Below are 22,374 nucleotides of genomic sequence, written 5' to 3'. Positions count from 1 at the left end.
CCAGAGCTTTGGCATCTGTCTCCTGGATTCAATCCTCGCTTCTTAATTGTATGACTTTTGATGATTTACTTTGTTTCTCTGCGTGTCGGTTTTACTATATGACAACAGCGATGAGAGTCATTCCTACCTCACAGGATCGTTGCAATGATTAAACGAGTTACTGCATTTATCCAGCAAATATTTGTTGAGTGCCTGCCGTGTGCCAGGACTGGGAGAACAAAACAGTTCTGGGCATGGGGGATAACGTTGTGAATGAAACCAAGGCTCTGATCTCATGGAACTTAATTTTTTTTTTTTTTTTTTTGGCCATGTTGCACGGCTTACAGGATCTTAGTTCCCCGACCAGAGATGGAACCCACGCCCTTGGCAGTGAAAGCACGGAGTCCTAACCACTGGACCACCAGGGAAGTCCCTCATGGAACTTTATATATATGTTGGGAAGGGGTTCTGTGCGAGGGAGGGTCTCCTGAGGCGGGGGAGTTCTCTGACAGGGGAGGGGGAGTGAGGTTCTGTGAGGGGAAGGGGGAGAGTGGGCTCCATGCAGGGGAGGGGTTCATGGAGGAATCTGGTCCCCCACCCCATTCACATGCATACGCGCATGTACACAAATGCACACAGAAACACGTGTACATGCACACACATGCCTGCACATACACACACACAGAGCTCTGGGAAGACCCAGGTCTGTTCTGCCACATCCAGCAGGTATTTTGGCCACCCTCTCTGCAAGCCCCCTTCCTGGCTGTGAGCAGGGCAGGAACAGTGGGCTGAAGACCTGGCTGTTCAGCAAGACTCTGCTTTTACTGGCCAAGTGGCTTCCTTCCCAGAGCCTCGATATGCTCATCCATAAAATGGGAGTGAGAGTCCCTGCCTCCCAGTGTGGGGTGCCAGGCTCGGGGACCCTGCAGGGCGGCGGGGGAAAAAGAAGCCAGGTCTCACCGTCCTCTGCCCTCACTCTGACCTAGCTCAGCCTCTCAGGACAGGTGGAGGGGGATGGGCCCGGCTCCTGAAGGCTGGAGAGGGCTGGAACTGTTACCTAATGCCCCCTGGAGCCTCCCAGTGCAAATCGGAACCTGACCCCGTCAGACCCTGGTTCTCAGGAAAACTGACCCTCTCCCAGGTGCAGAAGCCACCAGAAGGGCCTGGCACCCTTGAGAAGGGAGGGGTCCAGGCCCTACGGAGAGACCCGGGCTTCTTCCATCAGGACTTGGGACTGCAGCATGAAGGCTGAAGGCCAGACTCCAAGCAGAGAGTTCCACCTCAAACATCCCAGAGGGCTGGCTGAACACCGAGGGGGATTGAGCCACACTCACTGGAGAGGCCTGGGTGGAGGCTGACGCAGGGCAGGGCAGGACCCCGGCAGTTCTCACTCATGAGAGAAAGTCTCTGGGGGTGAACAGGATGCTGGGGTGTGGGATTTGCCTCTACTCCCTGTGCAGCCCTGGGAAAGGCTTCTTTCCTCTCAGGACCAGAGGGGATCTAAGGGCCTTTTCTGCACAGCCATCAGTGCCCCTAGGCCGAACCAGCCCGGGAAAGGACCTTTTCCACTGGAGAAATGTCTAATAGGCAGGGTCGCCCGCACCTTCAAACCTACCCACCTGCTCCCACGTTGAACACACACAACGATGCATCCACCTTCCAGCTGCCCAAGCCGCCATACTCATACACACGCTCAATTGCTCCTCCGCCCACCCCTGGGTTCCTCCAGGGGAGGAGGAGTGACGGGGAGGCGATGCCGTTACTGGGGCCTACCACCCTCTCCCTCGGGCCCCAGGGGAGGTCTTGGTCTCTCCTGTCCCTCCTCACATCCCAGATAAGGAGAAGGGATACCAGATTAGCAGGATTTGACACCTGCAGTTGAGGCCAGCTGATTTCTCTTACAGCTGGGGACCAGGAGGGACGTGGGCTCAGGGCTGCCCCAGCAGCCACGGCCAAGATGGCGGAGAGTTTGCCTCACCCTGGCAGAGCCCTCAGGAGGTGAGGGCTGGAAAACCCTCCTTTTCTCCATTTGCCCACTTCCTCAGACAGCGGAGAGGGGAAGAACTTGGCGCAGGTGGCATCTGGGGAGTGGGACACCTGGGCTCCATCCTTCCATGTGTGGAGTCTGGCTCTGCTCTACCTCACCTGTAATGGCAGGTAACACTTCTGTGCACCTGGAGCCCTGGGAGTTAACAGAAGAGGGACCATATCTGGGGGTGGAGAACAACAAAGAACAGACAAGAAGGCTCAGGGGTTTTAGATTTCTTCTCTTCCAGCCACAGGAATGCCCTGATGGCGGGAGGGGGTCGGGGGGTGGGGGAGGGGCTGCCCCATCAAATGGCCAGGGAGATCCAGAGATCTGGTGGCTTCGGCAGAGAGCTCAGGTACGTGGAAGGGCCAGCTCTGCCCACCCCTAAATGTCCTCCTCCAGCCCCGTGAGCCCTGGGTACACGAGGAAGGCAGGGGCAGCCACAGGGGAGAAGCCCGGCTTCAGTCACGCGAATTTGTGCAGCTCCCTTCAGACCCCTGCACGGTAACCCAAGCAGGGAAACCCACAGAGGTCTCCACCACCCACAGGATCCAGTCCAGACTCCTTAGTGTGGCCCTCAGGGCCCTTCTCACCCTGGCCACCATGGCCTCTTCACATCGATCTCTCGGTGATGTGAAGGGCCCCATGGGCCCTTCCATACCACACTTTCTGGACTGGCCAAGTATCTTGGCCCAGGCTGTCCTCTCCTCCTGGAATGCCCTTCTGCACGTTCTCTTCTGGGGAGGCCTGCCCTGCAGGCCAGGTTCGGAGATTACCTCCTCTGATACACCTTCCCTGGGTGCTGTAGGGCTGGCTGCTCCCTTGTCTGTGCTCTGCCTGGGGTGAGCAAATGTCTCTCCCAGAGCTGGGGCCTCCCAGGGTTACTGTGGTTTCTGTCTCCCTCGTCAGACCTCGATGGGAGGGGGCCGTGGTCCTCTTTGTGCCTCAGCCCCTGGAATGAGGCCCAGGATGTAGCAGATGCTCAGTAACTATTTGGTAAGGGAATGAACGAATGAATGAAATGAATGAGTGAGGGTGGACACTGTGCCCTTGACAATGAGCTCTCTGTGGGCCAGGTGGACAGGTCATCTGGGCTCAGAGCACCAAGCCGTGAGCATGGGTGTAGCCTCCCCAGCCCAGGCTGCCCACATGCAGATTCCCAGGGCAACAAGCATCAACTGAGCGTGTACTGAGTGCATCACCCCAGGCCATTCTCCTCCAAGCTCCACCCTTCGCACCTGGCCCTCTGCTCTTGTCCCTCTGTCCACCTGGAATGCTTGCACCCTGATCCTCTCACGGCTGCTCCTTGGATTCTATCAAGTCTCAGCAGAAAAGTCACCTCCTCCAGGAGGCCTTCCCTGATCTAAGGTTACCCCTCTCTATGCCTCATTGTCCTTTCTTAATGCTCTGCACCACCCTATCACTAGCTACTATCTTCTGTTTATTTTTCTGTTTGCCAATTGTCTTTCTCTCCCTCCCTGACCCTGACACACAGATTATTAAACTCTTCGAAGGCAGGCATTTGGCCACCTTGCTCTCTGCTGCATCTCCACACCTGGAATAGAGCCTGGCACCTAGTAGGTACTCAGTAGATGTTCAGTGAATGGGTGAAGGCAGACTTTGGGGATGAGAACCCAAGCCGGACAGTTCCCGTTTTCATGGAGTCTGAGGTGCAAAACACAGGCACCTGCTTGGAGAAGGCCACCTGAATTGGTGCAATTTGCCACAGTTGATAAAAGCCTTTTCCCCACCCCTTGAAGCTGCATTCACATCATGTCAGGCGCCTCTGACAACCTCCCTGAAGACAGGGATGACTGTTTCCACTTGGCAGGTGGGGGAAGGAAGCTCAGGTGAGGATGCGTGCCTTGCCCCCAGGTCAAACACTAGAAAGAAGCATGGTTTGAACCCCCCTCCCTCTGTATTACCTATATAATCTCCCTGTGTGGCGCAGGCAATTCTCCCTGAGCTCAGGGAAGGCAGGTGACTTGCCCAAGGCCTCATAGCCAGGAGAGGCTGCTGGAGCCTGGAGGCCCCCCTCTGGCTTCTGATCAGAGCTCCTTCCTTGGGCTCAGTTTATAATTCCAGCTCTCCCTGGGGCCCGGGGCCGAAGTCTATATTCTCCAGAATCTGGCTTCTAGCACCATCTCTTTCCAAGGCCTCAAGCCATCTCTGCCTCGTGACCTCGTGACTGCAAAATCACACGGCCCTAAATGGCACATCCACTCACACCCCTGCCCGCAGTCTACCTCCCTCTTCTGGCCTCCCTACTTCCGGTAGGGACTCAGTCACCTGAGTTCAAAATGCCATTTCTCTTCTACTCACCTCCCCCGGTTCCTTGCCACCGAATGAGCACAGGATGCTGTGGAACTGGCCACGTTGTTGGTGGAGAGCTGGCGAGGGGCGGGGTCGGGGGGGCCCGTGTACGGGGGGAGGAGCCCACTCTGAGGGCCTCCTGGGATTCTGAGCTGGCTGGTGATGTGCTGAATGTAGCCACCTGGGGAGACAACCTGGCACGCGTTAGCTTCCTAGGGCCGCTGTAACAAAATGCCCCAGACTGGCTGGCTTCAAACAACAGACATTTATTCTTTCACGGTTCTGGAGACTGGAAGTCTAAAATCAAGGTGTCCAGGGGGCCATGCTTCCCCTGTATGCTCTAGGAAGGAACACTTTCTTCTAACTTCTCAGCTTCTGGTGGCTTCCAGTGATCTTTGGCGTCCCTTGGCTGATAGACACATCCACCCCATCTCTGCCTCCGTCTTCACACGGCTGTCTTCTCCCTGTGGGTCTCTGTGTCCCTGTGTCTTTACGTGGCCTTCTTATAAGGGCACCAGTCGTTGGGTTTAGGACCCACCTGAATCCAGTATGGACTCATCTTAACTAATTACATCTGCAAAGACCCTATTCCCAAATGATGTCACATTCACAGGTACCGGGGTTAGGACTTCAACCTATTTTGGTTGGGGGGGACACATTACAACCCACGACCCCAACCAAAGGGTGCACGACGGAGTGGGAGGCCCTGGGGATGACCTAAGCTGGGCCAGGAGGCTGCCGCCCTGACGGGGTAGGGGCCGAGGTGCGAGCCCTGAGGAGGGGCGATCGCTCTCCGAGCTGCGCTCTGGGGTGCAGCGCGGGCACTGGGCTCGCTGCTGTGGCCGCGTGTGTGGGTGCTGTGGGGCTCCACCTTGCTGTGGGCTTTCCTCGTCACCCTGGTCCGCTTCTTCCCGGGTGAGGCCTGGCAAGGCCTGGCCACTGCAGAGGGTAAGGGGGCAAGGGGCCACGCTGGGGTTCGTGGGGGGGACCGTTTCTCCTGTGGCCTAAAAGCCTCCCCCGAAATCTCCCTTCAGGAGGGTGAGTGTACGGGGGTGTGGGCCCGGCGAGGGGAGCTAGACGTGGGGATGGTAAGCTTTTTTTTTTTTTTTTTTTTTTTTTTTTTTGCGGCTTGCAGGATCTTAGTCCCCCAACCAGGGATTGAACCCAGGCTTGTGGCAGTGTAAGCACCAAGTCCTAACCACTGGACCGCCAGGGAATTCCCTAGAGGTGTGGATGGGATTGCAGGAGAGGTGGAGGTCCGTCCTGTCCAGCCCTGGTAGGGGCGGCTGGGGACTCTCTGCTCTCCTCTCCCCAGGGAGACCCCAGGCTGCAGATGGGGCTGGGAAGGGGTCCTGCGTGTCCTGCCTCCAGGACCTGGCCCAGCCTGATGGGAGAAGGGGTCTCACCTGCTCTTCTGAGCGCCTGATCTCTCCGGAGAGGTGCCACCATCCTGGAAGGGTTCGGAGAGCTCTCATACACCGAGGCCACCCCGCCTCGGCAGCAGAGTCTGATTGAAGGGGGCTTCAGGACACCCAGTGAGGACCGAGACCCCCTGCCACCACTCCTGGCGTCAGCACAGCCGAGTGGGCTCAGCTGGGCCGGATGAGAGCCGCTGCCCGGGCCTGCCTGTGACCCCAGCTGCCCGCCAGCCCACTTCTCCACCCACCGACCAGAACAGTAGAGCAAACAGGAGTGAGGAGACCCGGGTTCGGTGCCGGCCCTGTCATGGATCCACTGGGTGTCCTTAGCCAGGTAACTTCCCCTCTCTGGACCTCACGTTCCCAAGTGCAATGTGAGGGTTGGACTCAGGATCTTTTCCAGGGTTACCTCAATGTCGGGGGAGCCTAATCCACAGGAATGGCTTTGATAGTGGAATTCCGGGCAGCGCGTGATAGGCGCTTGGAAGGGAGGTTCAGCCCACTGGGCTTTTCCTGCTGCCCTGCTCACCACCCATGCCTGCTCCTAAAGATTTCACTCATCTCCAGAAGCTTCCTGCCAGCTGTCTGGTCATCTCACGTAGTGCCATCAGCAGTCGGGGGAAAGCAGGAGGGTGGTAGGAGATGAGATTGGGGAGGGAGGCTAGGGTCACGTCGGGTAAGGTCGAGGAGAGGGGGTTTGGGGTTCCCACCCAAGGGCTCGCCTTGCTCTGTGACGTGTCAGGTGCACATGCATGTATGTACAGCATGTACTGGGGCACAGACCAGCCCATGCACGATTTTGTGCGTGTACAGGTGCAAATACACATAGGTGTGTGACTTAACCACATACGTGTGCATTTTTGTGGTTGGGTACCTACCTATTTGAACTTGAATTTATGTGCGGGTAAGGGCCCAGGTTTGTGAGTTCCAAGTGTCGTGTCCGTGTTTACACGTGCCTGTGTTGGTGTGTGTGTGTGTTTGTGTGTGTGCGTATTTGTGTGGGCCCTCTGTGTCCCAACAGCCCCGGGCCCTGGGAAGGCCTGAGCTGTCCCCGTGTCATCTCTATGGGTAGCCCGCCTGATCCTTGGCTCTGGGGGTGCTGAAGCCAGGCTCCCAGGAGGAGGAGTTCCGTTAAGGAAGCAGCCTTGGGATGTGACTTGGACAGTCAAGCTTTCTTGGGGAGGGGCTCCAGGCTCAAAACAGAGCAAGATCCCGGGTGGCCTGGGATCTGGAGATGGTGTGGAGGCGCCTCAGGAGCCGAGCTTTGGGTCCGGGTTGGGGGACGCGGCTGCTGCAGCCGGCGGTTGTCCAGGCACAGATGGGCAGAGCAGAGGCCAGGGAGCATCCTGGGATGCGGACTAGGGGAGGTGCCCCTGCGGGTCTCAGGAGCCCAAGGTCCAGTACCCAACTCTGAGGCCAGCTCTGCCCTTCCCCAGTCCCCTCATTCCACGCTTGGGGGAACCTCATCCTACAGGATTGTCCTGCCTCCACCCCTACCCGGGGCCCTCCCCCATCCCACCACCTGAGGGCGAGCGGGCGCCTTCAGGCAGGGCAGGAGCTCTGGACTTCGGATGGGAGAGCTGTGCACACGCTCTCAGCTCGGCCACACGCTCGGTGTGACGCCGGAAAGTCACTTTGCGTTCTAGGCTCCGTTTCTGCCTGTCCCACCCCTGGGCCAGGGCCTCAGGATGGGCTCCCATCACGTCCAGCTCTTTCCTACCTGCCCTCCCAGCCTCCGGGCTCACATCTCCGCCCTGCCTACTGGAGCCCCGCCTTCCCGTCTCGGCTCACACTGTCACCCTCACCCTCCGTCCTCCGGGCGCTGCCCTTGCTGGGCAACTCTCCTCCTCCCGAAAGTCTCCTCTCTGACAACCTCACCGCAAGGTGGGCTCACCTCACCTCTGCACCTGGCTGCTCTCGCTCCATTCAGCGTGTCTCCCCTGGTGGGCTGTGAGTGCATTGAAGGCTGGGCTCACTCTTCTCCAGCTTCACGTCCCCAGAGCCAAGCACAGGCCTGGAACTCGGCAGCTGCTCACAAAGCATTTGTTAAACGTTAGAAGGAAGGAGCAGGCGTGTGGAGGAGGGAGGCCTCGCAGGGCAGGGCGTCCACGCCTCTCAAGGCCCTTGAGTCACGGTTAACCACAAAGCTGGTCCCCTCCCGGGAGCGACCCCTCTTCCTCCTGTACCCCCAGCGCCGGCCCCAGGGAACGTCTCAGAGGCGGCCAAGGGGCTGCTTCTCTGCTGCCCCCTGCTGACGAGAAAGGGGAAACTGGATGAAGTCTGGAAGCTTCTCTGGCTACAGTGGCTCCCGCCTGGCCTGGGATAGGAGAGAGGTTTCTGGTGTGCGGGGAATAATGGCCTTCCCGAATGTGCTGTATTCTTCATCCTCCGAACAACAGCCAGTGGTTAGGGGCTTCCTCTTTCCCTCCCTCCAAAGTCACCCCCTCGCCCCCGTGGAAGGGTGTGTGCTGAGTATCCGAGACCGACACCCCCCCACCCCCCACCCCCCCCCCCCGCTCTCCAGGCTGGTCTGGGCGCCTCCTGGGAGCGCCTGAACAGCGTTGCGGAATTACAGTTCTTTAATCATCCACTCCCCCCACCCCCAGACTGAACTCCCCAAGGCCAGGTATCCCAGTTCATTCAATTGCTCAACAGATCTTTACTGCGTGTCAGCCCCGGGTTCTCTGCCCCCACGGAGCTCACTCTTCCGTTTCCAGGCCCAGCCTGAGGCTTGACACACACTTGGTGTTTGCGGAAGGGGGCAGGCACACTGGCGGATCATTCAACAGGCGCTGGGGAGGGGTTTGGGAGCCCCTCCAGGTCCTCTCATATGCGTGTTCGGGGGAGAAATGCCCCCTCTGACCTGGCTCCCGGCTGCCTGCTGAGGCCCAAGCCAAGTCCAGGGGAACAGACTAAGGACCAGTCTCAGCGTAGCGGCTGTGGCCACAGCCCAAGGCCGGCGCTGCTGTCAGCTGCTCTGCCAGACCCATCCTGCCTCCCTGGAACCCCGTCAGGGAAAGCTGGGGTGGAGGAGAAGGCTGAACAGAACGACCTCTGAGGGCCCTTCGGCTTTCTACTTGGGATCGCGTGAGGGCCCTGGAGCCTGACCGTCCCCAAGGCCCAAGGCCTCCGCAGCTCCAGCCAGACAGCCCAGCAGGAAGGCCAGACGTGAGGGAGGTGACTGTGTCACACTTGGAGCAGGTGGCCACCTCGCCTGCTTCTGGATACAGGCTGGGACTGGAGGGAAAGTGTCCAAGGACACCCAGCAGCCTGCACTCAGCGAGTGAGCACGAAGGGAAAGATGCTGGGTGTGGCTGGAGACACCAGGCTCTGGGACTGCAGACGGGTCTCAGCTGCAGCCTGGGCCCCCAGCTCCTCGGCTGGTGAATCCTATTCACAATCCGGCTCAGGAGCCACCGTCTCAGCTTCATCCCTGCCCCCAGCCCCAGTGCAGGCCACTCACTGCCCTGTCCACTGCTGCAGATTTGTGGGTGTGTCTTATCCATCTCTAATACCCAGGGCCTCCCCCGAAGCCAGCCCCGAGCAGGCCACCCAGCTCCAGGAGTAAACGAAGGCCACGTGTGCTGGTATCTGTGAGGACACCTGCATGTGGCGTGTTTCCTCAACGTGAGCCCACTTCAAAGAGCTCAGCTGAAGGCTGATCAGGGGCCAGGAGCTCCCCTCGGCCTGGTCGGGCGCCTGCTGGCTCAGTCACATCTCTGTCCCTGTCCCGCCCTGCGTGGTGTGCGTGGGGCCTGACCCCTGCAAACTACATTTCCTGGGCTCATTTGCCAAAGGTTTCCTGGTTAATATGGCCCACAGGAGACCCTGCGGGTAGATCAGGCGACAAAGAAGCCAGGGCTCTCCTCCCCGCCTCTTGCATCAGAGGCCACCGCGGCCGGTGCCTGTGTCACTCCCCGGTGTAAGGTCCTGCAGGCAGCCCTTCTCGTGGTGACCCAGCCTGGAGCCCTGGCAACACCACAGTGGCTGCCCGCTGTTGCCAATCTCAGGGTTGCCAAACCTTCCCGTTTGTCCTTCCAGCTCTCTGGGGACCTTCTCAACTAACGCCCTCACGTCAGATGCCCGCTGGGGAGTCATCTGCCTGATTTGACCTGGACGTGCTTCTCTTTGCTGCCCTCCGCATTCCTCGGCCAGACCACAAAGACACCACACACCGAGGGCAGGGTGGAGGCTGTTTCTTTATACAAAGGTAATCAACACTGTGGATCCATAAGCATGCTGCTGCGGCTCACGCCGGCCCGTCGCACCACTTCCGGGGCAGAAGTCTGGGTGTGGGGCGGGGGGGGGGGTCACCGCAAGGGAGGAACACTGCACAGGCCTGGGGACTGGCGAGCACACCAGCTGGGAGCTCCCAAAGGGCACGCGCAGACACACGAACACGGCATAACCACGAGCACGACGTACGAGGACGGGAAGGAAACGGAGAGCTGAAACGAGCCACTGACCACCAATGCCCTCTCCTCCCAGGTGTCCTGTGGGGGGCGGGACAGTGCGTGGGCGGGGCCTGGGCCTGGAGCCAAGCGCCCCAGCTGTGCCACTACAAGGCCACGTGACCTCACGTCCTCACACAGCGCTGCGCTTTCTGCATCTGTAAACTGAGCACGACAAGCTGTACTTCACCGAGTCGTCATGAGGATGAATGAGACTGAAATAGGGACACACATCAAAATACCCAACACAGAGCCTGGCACACAGAGGTGTTCAGTAAGTAACTTTTTGTCAAGAACATCTCAGCTCAGAGAGGACCTTCCTCGGAAGGCCGAGATGGGAGATCGCTTCCCCGGAAACTCTCTCTCAGGGGATCAGGACCCTTGAGCACTCCTTGGAGCCGGTAGCCGCCGAACTGGCCAGGGTCCCGGAATGCACTGTGCCGGGGCAGTTGAGGGGCGCAGGGGGCTGGACGCCCAGGGAGGCACCCGCAGAAGCCGGGTAGACACCAGAGGAGCTGGGAACTGTGCCAAAATGGTTCTGCACGTAGCACAGGCCAGACGTGGGCTGGTACGGAGGCAGGCTGGCCGTGTGCCCAGGGACCCAGGACGGCCAGGGGGCCAGTTTCTGGCCACTGGTGTGCTGCATCTGGGCCACAGGGTGGTTCGGGGCCAGGTGAGGGTGGCCGCTCTGTGTGGGGTAGGAGCCAGGCACAGGGTTCAGCCTGGAAAGGAACAGAGAGAAAATGGTCACTCAGCCACTCTTGCCGGGGCACACAGCAGCCCCAGCGCTCGATCTGCAGGCGCGAAGCGTGGGTCACTATACTGCTTTCTGTTACAGCATGCTGTGGACGGTTCCTATAACCACCTGTAAAAGTTCCAAGTGTGGAGGAAGGTCAATCTCAACTGGACAGAAAACATATGCCCAGAGGGGGCAGGGCCTACTCATGGTCCTGCAGTAAGCCAGCAGGAAGAAGGGGTATCGGGCCCACGCCTGAGACACCCTGAGGTGTAAGAGCAGCTTGCAAACTGGATGGACCGGAAGGAGGTGGGGACAAGATCACAGCAGTCAGTGTGTTTGTGGTCGGCTCAGCAACTGGACCCAGAGAGAATGGATCCACCTCTGCGGGAGGGAGGAGGGGAGGGCTCTAACTGGTAACACAGGGCTTGGGCCCAGGCCTTGTCTGCTGGGAGATATTCTACCCGTGTCTTCAGGAATAAAGACTCACAACTCAAAGTCCCGGCAGGCAGGAGCCGACATGACAGATGTGGGGAGCTGTCTGTGCTGAGTTTGGAGACCCCACCACAGACGCGTGCGGCTGGGGCCACCAAGGGCGACACATTCTAAGGGTTTTAGCCTGTGACCTTCGTGTGGGGTTCCAAATATGAAGAACAAATGTCAGCACCACTGGTACCTGTGTTAGGTAACTAGACTAGACCCGTATACATTTCAATCCAAACCTAAGCTTACAAATCAGCGGCTTAAGTACAGATACAGGACACTTAACAGCACTTCTGGCATTTTAAAATATAGAGGTTTTGGCCGTTAAGAAGCTTGACAAGAGCCTCCAGGGAGGCAAGGCTGTCTAGGCAGTCAGGTCCACTGCCAAAACAAACATGCGTGTTGTAATACCACCTCTGTCCCGTTGTCAGGTCATCCGAAACATCATGTTCTGTCCCGGGTGCCTACAGCAGGCCAGGATAACGAGGGATCGAACACCACGCCATGCAAGGGACACAGAAGGAGCTGAGAGGGTCACCATGGTCCCTGGCCAGATCTGCGCGTCACGGTGAAGCAGGATCCCCCGGCACCACGGTGTCACAGTTACAGAGAAGTAACTGCGATTCAGCGTGGAAGACCTTTCTCATCAGGGGCTGCCTTGGAGAGCTAGCCCCCAGCCGCCAGGGGTGAACATCATCAGCTGTCTTAGAGGGGATTCCTTCACGGGACAGGGTGGGGGAGAGAGCGTTTGCAAACGAGGACCCTTAAGTTCTCTCTAGATTCTGTGAGAACAGCAATTAAGAGCCAAAAAGCTACAATACACCTAATTCTAAATTTAAACACCTCTCACCCATTTAGACTCTAGGAATTACTTGCCTGAAACAAAATGGGTGAGTGTGCGTTTCTGTTTTTCCCAGTACCCGTCCCTGCCTTTAAGAAATGGTCAGAGTGGGGAATTCCCTGGCGGTCCAGTGGTTAGGACTCGGCACTTTCACTGTGGGGACCTGGGTTCGATCCCTGGTCAGGGAACTAAGATCATCCTGCAAGCCGTGCGGCCTGGTGAAAAAACTAAAAATAAAAAAGAAATGGTCAGAGGGCTGCGAGCTGCTGAGGGCTGCGAGTGTCCACCTCCTAAAATAAAGTACAAGGAGCAGACTCCAGTTCAGCCAAAGTCCTGCCTCCAGGCCAGCGCGGGGGCCAGGTGTACTGCACAGCTGAAGCAGAAAAGGGGCACTGACAGAGCACCTTGACTTTGTACTGGATGCGTTCTTTGGGAGGGACTTGAAGGAAAGGAAAGCTCCTCCATCGTGAACTCTCAGCATTGGCAAAAGCCAGTGAAGGCCACCCGAGGCCGGCAGTGTGTGCCGCGGCGACAGGGAGTGAGGAGGACCCGGAGGCAGGAGCCCCTGGCTTTAGACTGGGCTCTTCTGACTCTGTGTTACCTGGAGACGGACTCTTGTCCCCTTCGGGCCCTCTCTCTGAAAGGAGGGAGTCAGGCTACGTGAGCTCTGGCGGCTTGCCCAGGACTTTCCATTGAGAGTCAACGTGCCTGGACTGGAAAACAGTAAGCTTCGCCTTCTCCTGCCAGGTGGCCAAGAAAACACTACCTCTCAGGTTCGGGCCGTGCCACCTCCTAAGGCTCCCGGTCAGTCGCGTGGACTGTGCTTCTTACCAGCGTCACACGCAGGAGCCCAATCCCACCTGCACAGAGTGCTTGTCAGCGCTGAGGGCTGTTAATGCCACTGGATGGGGCCACATATCACTTGGGATTACGCTCAAGAGCCCCTTCCTGCTCGGTCCCTACTTCAGATGCAGCTGGGCAGACTCTAGGGTGCTCGGGAGAAATCTGTGCACAGATTTTTCTGGGCCCAGGCTGCCCACACCCTCTTCCCTATTCCCCAGGACAGTGAACGAGTCACACTCTCTAGATGCCCAGGAATTGCTTTAGGAATAAAGCACAGAGTTCTATAACTTACTTCCGGCTTTGGGCTGCCCTTCTTTCAGCTGAAGAGCCGGAGATATACTTGAACATCGAAATCTTCCTCATCAGGCTGAAGGGGAACTTCTGGTCGAGCTTCAGTGCAACTCGCTCTGGGAGGTCGATGGAGTAGCAGTAGGTGAAGCCATCTGAGGTTGGCATATTAAGGAAAACTGGAGGCAGCTAAAGGGAGGAGGGCTGAACACTCCCCATAGGATACAGGTGCCCACATTGATTGTACAGGGGAATTAAGTGCTTATTCCACCATGATATGTGCCTGGAGTTTCAAGCTCAGGGGAAACCAAGAGTTGAGTTTCTATCCCCTGTACCTCAGAGGGAACATGACCCAGCAACAGGAGAGGGCAGACAGGTGCTAACATTTCACCTTCCCCTAGACACACCCATCCTGTCTCCTGAGCCCCTCTGGCCCCTTCAATCACAGTCAGAAGCCCGCACACATCTCTGTCTTTCCGGGGGGATGAAGCAAGAGGCTGTCCTAATACCCTCTGGGAGGCCTGACATCTTCTTGTACTTTGTCCCAAACAGAAGGAACCTTGTCTCGGTGTGACCAAGTGAGCTTCCTGTGGGCCTCTGTGGCAGCCCTGGGAGGTCCCGGGGATGTGACGGTACTCTGGTCATCCGACCTGTGTCAGCCCATCACTGCCTAGACAGCCAAAAAGAGTCAGCCTTTATCCAACCATCCATCCATCCTCTTGACAAATATTCATTGAACGTCTAGTATATACCAAGTACTGGGGTAGAATAAGTGGCCACGAGCAAAAGCTTATCTATGGATGACCACGCTGGGGACCTTAAGCTAGCCTAGGGAGATCTGAGAAATTTTTCTCCAAGGATGTGATGTGGATGCTGAAGCCTAAATTGTGAGTAGCAATAGCTAGAAGAGGGGGTGCTGGCAGAGAGAAGACTGTACAGAAGCACCAAAAGAACACTGTTCCTTGAGGCAGTGTTCTTAACTAGAATACTACTGGCGAGATAATTCTCTGCTGGGCTGGACTGTTCCACTCGTCATAGGAAGTTTAGCATTCCTGGCCACCAGCCACCAAATGGTAGTAGTACCTAGTCATTGTGATAAACAAATACACTCTTGCTATTTCTAAATTCTTTCAGGGATGACAGTATGCTTCCAAATACTGATTCCAGGTGGTAACCAATGCTGTAAGGAAGTCAAAAGTTGTCATGGCTGATGACTTCAGAATGATCTCAAGAATTTGCTCTGCTTCTGACTCTGATGAAGTAATAATACTAGACTAGTCCTCCCACATATATTACTATAAACCAGGATACAAAATTTTACACAATTGTTTTCAGACTTTGGACCACAAACACTACCAAACTGTGATACCTAAGAAAAGGGAAACAAATTAAGTGAGCCTCAAGATCAAGCTGGCTTTCTGCCTAGAGGCACTTTCTAAACCACAGCACAGGAAGGGGAATCCAAGTATCATTCCAACTTTAGTATACGTGCTGCCAAAGCAAGCACTGGGAATCCAAGCAGAGTACAGTATTTTTTCCTGAGCTGGAGAGACAAAGAGTTCAGGGAGGAAAAAATGCCTGGGATTTACAGGTCAGTAATGGAGAGGAGGGAGAAGCTCCTCCTCTTCTTCTGGATGGGGCCACAAGTCCCTTGGGCCCAAAGAGGTTCCCTGAGTCTTTAGCTAAATACTAATGTAGACGTACACAGGCTGAGACGCCTCCAGTCAGGCAAAGAACAGCTACTGAAGAAACAACAACTATCAAGAGCTGTAAGATTAACAACTCCTGGAGCTCCCACAGGACAGGGACATGCTCAAGTTCTAACCAGAGTAAAGAGACTTCACTGAACACCCAGGACATTCAGAAGAGACCCCCAAAAGGCAATGCCTTAACAAGTAAATTAATGACCTATTAGGAAAAAAAATACTCTTTAGAGGAAGACAACAATATTCAGCCCTTGATAACACAGTATTCACAATGTTTATCAAAAAATAAAAAATTACAAGACAAGGGACAAAGCAAGAAAATAGGGTCCATAATCAAGAGGAAAAACAGTCAAAAGAAACAGGTCCAGAAAGGACAAAGATGATGGTATTAAGAGAGAAGTATTTTAAAAGAGCTATTATAAATGTGTAAGTGAATGTGTTTAAAGGAAAACATAAACATAACAAACAAAGAATTGCAATACAGAAATGAAAACCATAAAGAAGAACCTCCTGAACTGAAATATACAACATGAGAAATAAAAAGCTAACTGGGTGGGTTTAACAGCAGAGTAGACACTGCAGAAGATGAGATTGCTGAACTTGAAGGCAGTGTGATAGAAATGATCCAAACTGAAATGTAGAGGGGGAAAAAAGGCAAAAATTAAAAAAAAACACAAACAGCCTTAGTGACCCAATGAAAAATACCATGTAGCTTATATATATGTAATTGGTAACCTACAAGGAGAAGAGAAAAGAGGATAGAAAAAAATACTTCAAGACATAATGATGATAATGTTTTTAGACTTGATGAAAATTCTAAACTCACAAATCCAAGATCAACAAACTCCAAGTAAGGTAAACACAAAAACACCACCTCCAGGCACAAGATAATAGCTAAAAACCAATGATAAAGAAAAAATTGTGAAATGAGCCAGAGAAAAACAACGAATTATACAGGGAAACAATAAAAATGATTACTGATTTCTTATCAGAAACGATACAAACCAGAAGTAACGCAAGGACATCTTTAGAAGTGAGAGGAGATCAGAGAAGGCTAGAATTCTATATTTAGTGAACTAAAGGCATTTTCAAAGAACCAAAGATGGAGAGAATTTTTCACCAGCATACCTACTGTAATGTTAAAGGAAGTTCTTTAGGCTAAAGGAAAATGATACCAGATGGGAATTTGGATCTACACAAAAGAATGAAGAAAACTAGAGGTGATAAATATGTGAGTAAATGTTGCTTTTTAAAAAAATATAATTGACTGTTTAAAACAAGAGAAGTAGCAATGTATTGTGAGGTTTATAACATATGTAGAAGTAAAACATATAACAACAATAACACAAAGGATGGAAAGAAGGAAAACAAATACAATGAAATAAGATTCTTATATACAAAGTGGTATATTATCTGAATGTAGCCTGTGATAAACTAAAAATGCTTTTTTTTTTTTTGTGGTATGCTGGCCTCTCACTGTTGTGGCCTCTCCCGTTGCGGAGCACAGGCTCTAGACGTGCAGGCTCAGCAGCCATGGCTCACGGGCCCAGCCGCTCCGTGGCATATGGGATCCTCCCGGACTGGGGCACGAACCCATGTCCCCTGCATCGGCAGGCGGACTCTCAACCACTGAGCTACCAGGGAAGCCCTAAAAATGCATATTTAAACTCTAGAGCAACCACTAAAAAATAAAACAAAGAGGCATGGTTAATAAGCAAAGAAGATAAAGTGAAATACTAAAAAAATATGCATTTGAAGGCAGGAAAAGAGGTAAAAAGTAACAAAGAACATTTGAGACAAAGAGAACACAAAAAGCAAGGTGGCAGACTTAACCCCACTATATCAATAATTACACTAAATGCAAATGGGCTAAACAAGCCTTTAAAAGGCAGAGACTGTCAGATAGAGAACCACCTATATGCTATCTACAAGAAATATGCTTTAAATGTAGACATAAACATGTTAAAAATATAAGGATGGGAAAATATATACCTTGTGAATCCTAATTCTAAGAAAGGAGAAAGCTGGAATAAGTAAATTAATATCAGACAATGAAGAATTTAGGGCAAAGAATATTACCAGAGATTTAAAGGGTCAATTTCATAATAGTAAAGGGTAAATTCATTAAGATGATATAACAATCCCAAATGTGTATGTATCCAATAAACAGAACTTCAAAACACTTGATAAGAATTGAAAGCAAAAAAGAGAGATCTACAATATTAGCTGGAGATGTCAACAGTCTTCTCCCAGTAATAAATAGAATAACTATAAGGATATAGAAGATTTTTTTTTTTTTTTTTTTTTTTTTTTTTTTTTTTTTTTTTTGCGGTATGCGGGCCTCTCACTGTTGTGGCCTCTCCCGCTGCGGAGCACAGGCTCCGGACGCGCAGGCCTAGCGGCCATGGCTCACGGGCTTAGTTGCTCCGCGGCATGTGGGACCTTCCCGGACCAGGGCACGAACCCGTGTCTCCTGCATCGGCAGGCGGACTCTCAACCACTGCGCCACCAGAGAAGCCCGATATAGAAGATTTGAACACTACAATACCTTGACTTAACTAACATATACTGAACACTATACCCACCAATTACAGAATGCACATTCCTTTCAAGTACACACAGAACACTCACCAAGATGTAACAAATGCTGGGCCAGAAATAATTGAAAAGGACTGTAATCTTACAAAGAATTTTCTCTGACCACATGAAATAAAATAAGAAATCAGTAACAAAAAGCAATCTGGGAAATCACCAAATATTTAGAAATTAAGCAACTCCCTTATAAATAACCCTTGGATCAAAAAAGAAATCCCAAGGAAAATTAGAAAATAGTTTTAACTGAGTGATAATGAAAACACAACATATCAAAATTTGTGGGATACAGCTAAAGTAGTGCTTACATGGGGAGTGTATAGCTTTAAATTTTCATGTTAGGAAAAAAAGTTTAAAACCAATGAAATTAAACTAGAATTTAAAAATAAGATAAAGAAGAACAATGTTATCAATGTGGATTTATACACTACCCATACTAACAGCTCACAGAATCACAAATTGTAAGATATGTCAGGAATGCACCTTGTCCAAGTCCAAACACTACCATTCTGATGTTTAAAAAAAAAATCCACTTTGTATTTTAGAGTACTTTCCCCTAATTGCCAGAATATTTATACAAGGAATATGAGGCTTATCCTAAGTTTTTAACTACCCATATGGTGAAAGCCTACCATAAAAAAACTTTTCATTTTTCTTCTGAGAAAAAGATTAAGCCAAACAAAACCAAACAAACCTGTTTCCTATTCCTTTCATGGAACATCTCCAGCCCATGGGTAGTTCAGGTTCCTCCAATAAAAAAAATTAGTCAAATGTAGGTTTACACCTTGGAAAAAATCAATACTGAATATTTTACTAACTGGCAGTGCTGAGCCAGTGTGAGGAGTGAGCTATAGTGATCTTTCCAGATGAGCAAACTCTGGCCTAAAGAAGGGAAGTGACCTGCCCGAGGCCACACGGTTTTCAAAGCTGAAGCTAACACACAGATTACCTACATCTGAGCTCACTGCTCTATCTACTCGACACCCCCAGGCCCTACAACTTGGTCCACCCTTTGGCACGTCATTGTTCTACAGTTACCTTCTAGGAAGGATACATGTTAGCCCAATTCCAAGTCCACAGACGTTACTGAGGAAAGAGGTCTGGGGAATGAGCCAGGAGGCACAGAGCAGGAGCCATGGCACCAGCATTGAGGGCACGACCAGGCCAAACACCAGGGCCCTCCTCATCCGAGAGCGGACGGAATTGACTCCCAGCATGGCAAAAGCCACTGGGGTGAAACCTCTGGCATCCTCTACCTCCCCCAGCTTTGACAGCGACGACACAGCTTCAAAAGACAGGAAGATGATGGCGCAGATGATGGCGAAGATCACGGTGAAGAAGCAGTGGCGGACGGTGCCCACGGTTCTCTCAAAATTGCCAGCAAAGCGCCAAATGATGATGGCGCCGCAGAGCAGGGAGACTGGATTCTCATAGACAAAGATGTAAGTCACCAGCCTGTAAACTGCAGAGGGAACCGAGTTAGAGGCCCAAGGGTGGGTTGTTCCAAGCAGGGAAAGCCAGGTTACAACCCACCTAGGAAACGGGGAGTAGCTGGCTCTCGTTGCCAGTGAAAATCAGCCCGGAGCCAGTGCGGTAAGCAGAGGAAGGCAATAACGAAGGACCCAGGATTCAAAGTAGAGGCGTGGACGTCTGATCTTTGCTCTTTCCCAGACCTGGAGCAAGTCTTATCTGTGACTTGCTTCCACGTGGGGAAAAAAATAACACTTTTTAGCATGGGATGGTCTTTAAATTTGTAATGTGCTTTATAATCCTTTTTTAGGTTTTAATACTGACCTATCTCACCGGGCAGTTTGAGGGTTAATTAATTGTAACGGCTTCAGGTGGATTGAGTGGGTGTCACTTAACACTCTTTGTGCCCGTCTCCTCGGCTGTAATCCTGACCTCTCCTTCCATAGTGGCTGTTCAGAGGAAGAAAAAAGGGACCATGAATTATTTTGCACCTGCAAAGATTAGAAAACTATCACTAATAATGTAGATACAGAACTCAGAAGTCTTTCTTAAAAGTGCTGATCCAGTCTTCGAGGCAGAGCCATGCTTTATATGCAATAAGACAGCAAAGAATCTCACTTTGATTTTTCTAGAACCAGTCCTCTCTCTTATGTACTTTTACATCCCCACAGGCCAAAATACTAAAGTGAAGGCGGGGGACTGGGGAAGTGGCAGTTACATTGGACTTGGGAGCCTAAAGGCTTGGAGTGGAATCTTGGCTCTAACACATCCAGGCTGGTTGAGCTCTGTCAAGTCACAGGCCCTATCGGCTTCAGTTCTCTCTTTGTATAATAACAGGCATACACTCGAGGCCCTCAAAGGTCTCTTACATGTCTAATACTCACATTGCCCGTGAGCCCCACGCTCAGAGCAGCCGTGAAGTAAAGAAAAAAAAAAAAAGGGAGCTCAGTTTAGGCTGGCATTTTGCATCTGTCTCTGAAGACAGATGTGCTGTGTGTATCTCAGGTAGGGTTGGGCGGGACCAGTTTTAGATTTGAGCAGGGAGGCAGGCTATGAACCATGTACCTCAGTCAGGCCATCTCTGTAAGGCTTCATTATCTGAAGAGTACTTCATTGCTTGTTGAGTACTTCCGACACTGAAATCCCAAGTACAAATGTGAAGATTCTGGAAGCAACTCTATATAATTTGGGGATCGTAAACCCCAAGGTTCCAGTTCCAACACATCACACGATAAAAAGAAAAATCTGGATTCCTGTGTCAATTATATAACTCAATAGCTCTTCTAGTCTTCGCATTAAGCCTCAGTTTCATCTAAATAATGGGCAACAATAAAGCCTACATTACGTCATGGGATCACCGTGAAGATTAAATGAGATTACTGCATGTGAATGTGCTTTGCAAAACAACAAGTCATACAAATTTCCCATGTTCCTCCCCAGAAAAGAATGGGGAAGAAACAGAGACTAGGAACATCTTTTATGAGCAGATGTTTATACTTAATTGGTCTGCAAAATCTCTCACCCTCCCCGAGAAAACAAACACCTCTCCCAAAGGTACAAGATACCCCCTTCCCACCATGAGCAGGGAATCGGAGTGAGGATTAAGATAAAAACGAAGAAGCACAAGAAATTCTAAACCCCAGGAAGCCAGGATCTTATAGGGGTGGCCACAGATAAAGCTCAAGTGTCTTGACGAAGGCGAAAGAAAACATTTTTTCAGTGGGGGGTTGGGCCCTAAAGCTGACGTAGGTGTGAATGTGACGAGGGGAACAGAAAAATCCTCCTTGGTGATCGAGCAGGGGTGAATGAAACCTATTTGCTACGAATGGATATGGGGGCCTTGACCAGTCGGATGGCGGCAGGGAAAGGAACAAATCTGGGTAGGGAAGCGTTACAGTGATGACGAAGATGGGGCTCTGCACAAAGACGTGGAATATGGGGCTGGTCTTCCAGGTGGGCAGAATGATGATGCGGACGGAGACGGGGTGGCGTGGATGCTGGGAGGCCAGAGCCCAGGGCCTGGCGAGGTCGGAGGAAAAGGGCTGCCACCCGGGGCCCGGCCCCGCCCTGCTCACCTTGCCAGTCGCGTAGGGCCTCGGACCGCAACGAGAGGCCCGAGGGCGCCAAGGGCGGCTGCAACAGGAACAGGCGAGGCCCAGACACCAGCAGCGAGAGCAGCGCGGTGAAGAAGGTGGCGGATGGCACCTCGGGCCACAAGGACCAGCTCCGGTACCCGGGCTCCGAGGCCGCCATGGCCTCCAAGGCTCGCGCTCCCCTAGGCGGCTCAGACGGATTCTCGGCTCTTTCCGCCTCCTTGCGGCTGTCTCCCATGGCAACAGCGGAGGAGGTGGCCGGAAGCCCCGCCTCCCCGACGTCCCGCCCCGTGCAGAGTTGCCCAATCCGGTCGCGCTGGCCAGTCTCCCACGCGCGCAGGACAGCGCCCTCTGGCGGCAGCATCCCCCTTTCTGTGTTTACCCCCATTATGCGAATGAAGAAACTGTTGTCTGGGTAATGCAGTTAAGTGGCAAAGACAATTAGAACTCAGGTTCCCCCCGTTGCTATGGCCTGGAATTGGCTACTGGCAAGGTGCCTGGGTTAGAGAAACAGGGGTGGGAGAGGAAGGAGGGATTCTACTGAAGGCCCCGAAGGGATGTAATATACAACAGTGATAACCAAGGTCTATTTCAGCACTTAAAAGTCTGAAAAGCACCTTCACAGAGAACGGCTGTTTAAAGTAGCCAACTGGAATATGGTTTCCCTGATTACAGATGCTTTGGAAGGTAACTTGCTCGAGGTCACAAGTGGGAAGCAGAAGGACCAGGATCTGAATTCCTGTTCGCTAGGCCCCGATTTGCTTCCCGTTTCACTACTTCCCTCTAATATCCTGCCTACTGCTACATGTATGTAAATTCGACTACTGAAAAATAAACAAATGCTTCACTCTCTCTGCTGGACATTCAGATCCGTTCCCAGCCCTAGGAGTTCTGGCAATGTCTGTGTGCCCATGAACCTCAGGAAGAGGACCTAAGATTCTTTTCGTCTTTTGTGTTTAGTACTAAAATACAACCATGTACTTTTCTGGATATAAATATACAGCAATGGGACATATTTCAATGAATACTACGTATATTTAAACTAATGCTGCTCACGATGCAGCAGTGGGCATGAAAATTAAGGTTTTACTCAACAGGAAGCAAAACGGGAGTCAGAAGTGTGGTGGAGCAG

General features: G+C 52.5%; 1 protein-coding gene and 1 long non-coding RNA gene across 3 annotated transcripts; one reads left to right on the top strand and one right to left on the bottom strand.

Annotated features, from left to right (window-relative positions):
* Positions 1-5,766: 5,766 nt before the first annotated feature.
* On the top strand, positions 5,767-13,384 carry LOC131740910 (uncharacterized). The gene is made up of 2 exons (XR_009331026.2): positions 5,767-6,073; positions 9,781-13,384. It is a non-coding gene; the product is annotated as an uncharacterized lncRNA (long non-coding RNA).
* Positions 9,921-21,609, bottom strand: RHBDD2 (rhomboid domain containing 2). Of its 2 annotated transcripts, XM_059037249.2 has the most exons (5): positions 19,474-19,598; positions 19,213-19,378; positions 18,734-19,141; positions 13,386-13,536; positions 9,921-10,912 (listed from the first exon to the last, which is right to left on the bottom strand). In XM_059037249.2, exons 3-5 carry the CDS (start codon positions 18,894-18,896, stop codon positions 10,555-10,557), a joined length of 672 nt encoding a protein of 223 aa, XP_058893232.2. In that variant the 5' UTR covers positions 18,897-19,141; positions 19,213-19,378; positions 19,474-19,598; the 3' UTR covers positions 9,921-10,554. The 2 variants fall into 2 exon arrangements, with proteins under 2 accessions (XP_058893232.2, XP_058893231.2); XM_059037248.2 differs by lacking the exons at positions 19,213-19,378; positions 19,474-19,598 and adding an exon at positions 21,225-21,609.
* Between the last annotated feature and the right edge of the window lie 765 nt (positions 21,610-22,374).

Source organism: Kogia breviceps, chromosome 14, assembly GCF_026419965.1.
Source record: "Kogia breviceps isolate mKogBre1 chromosome 14, mKogBre1 haplotype 1, whole genome shotgun sequence".
Taxonomy (NCBI): Eukaryota; Metazoa; Chordata; class Mammalia; order Artiodactyla; family Physeteridae; genus Kogia; species Kogia breviceps.
Note: the sequence above shows the minus strand (reverse complement) of the source record. Positions and strands in the feature narration are given on the sequence as shown.

Coding starts and splice junctions, on each gene's coding strand:
- RHBDD2 (XM_059037248.2), bottom strand. CDS start 21,606: ATGCTGCCGCCAGAGGGCGCTGTCCTGCGCGCGTGGGAGACTGGCCAG. Junction 19,142..21,224: donor GGCCCTACGCGACTGGCAAG/GTGAGCAGGGCG, acceptor TTCCCTCTGCAG/TTTACAGGCTGGTGACTTAC. Junction 13,537..18,733: donor ACTTGGAATTGGGCTAACAT/GTATCCTTCCTA, acceptor TGCCAACCTCAG/ATGGCTTCACCTACTGCTAC.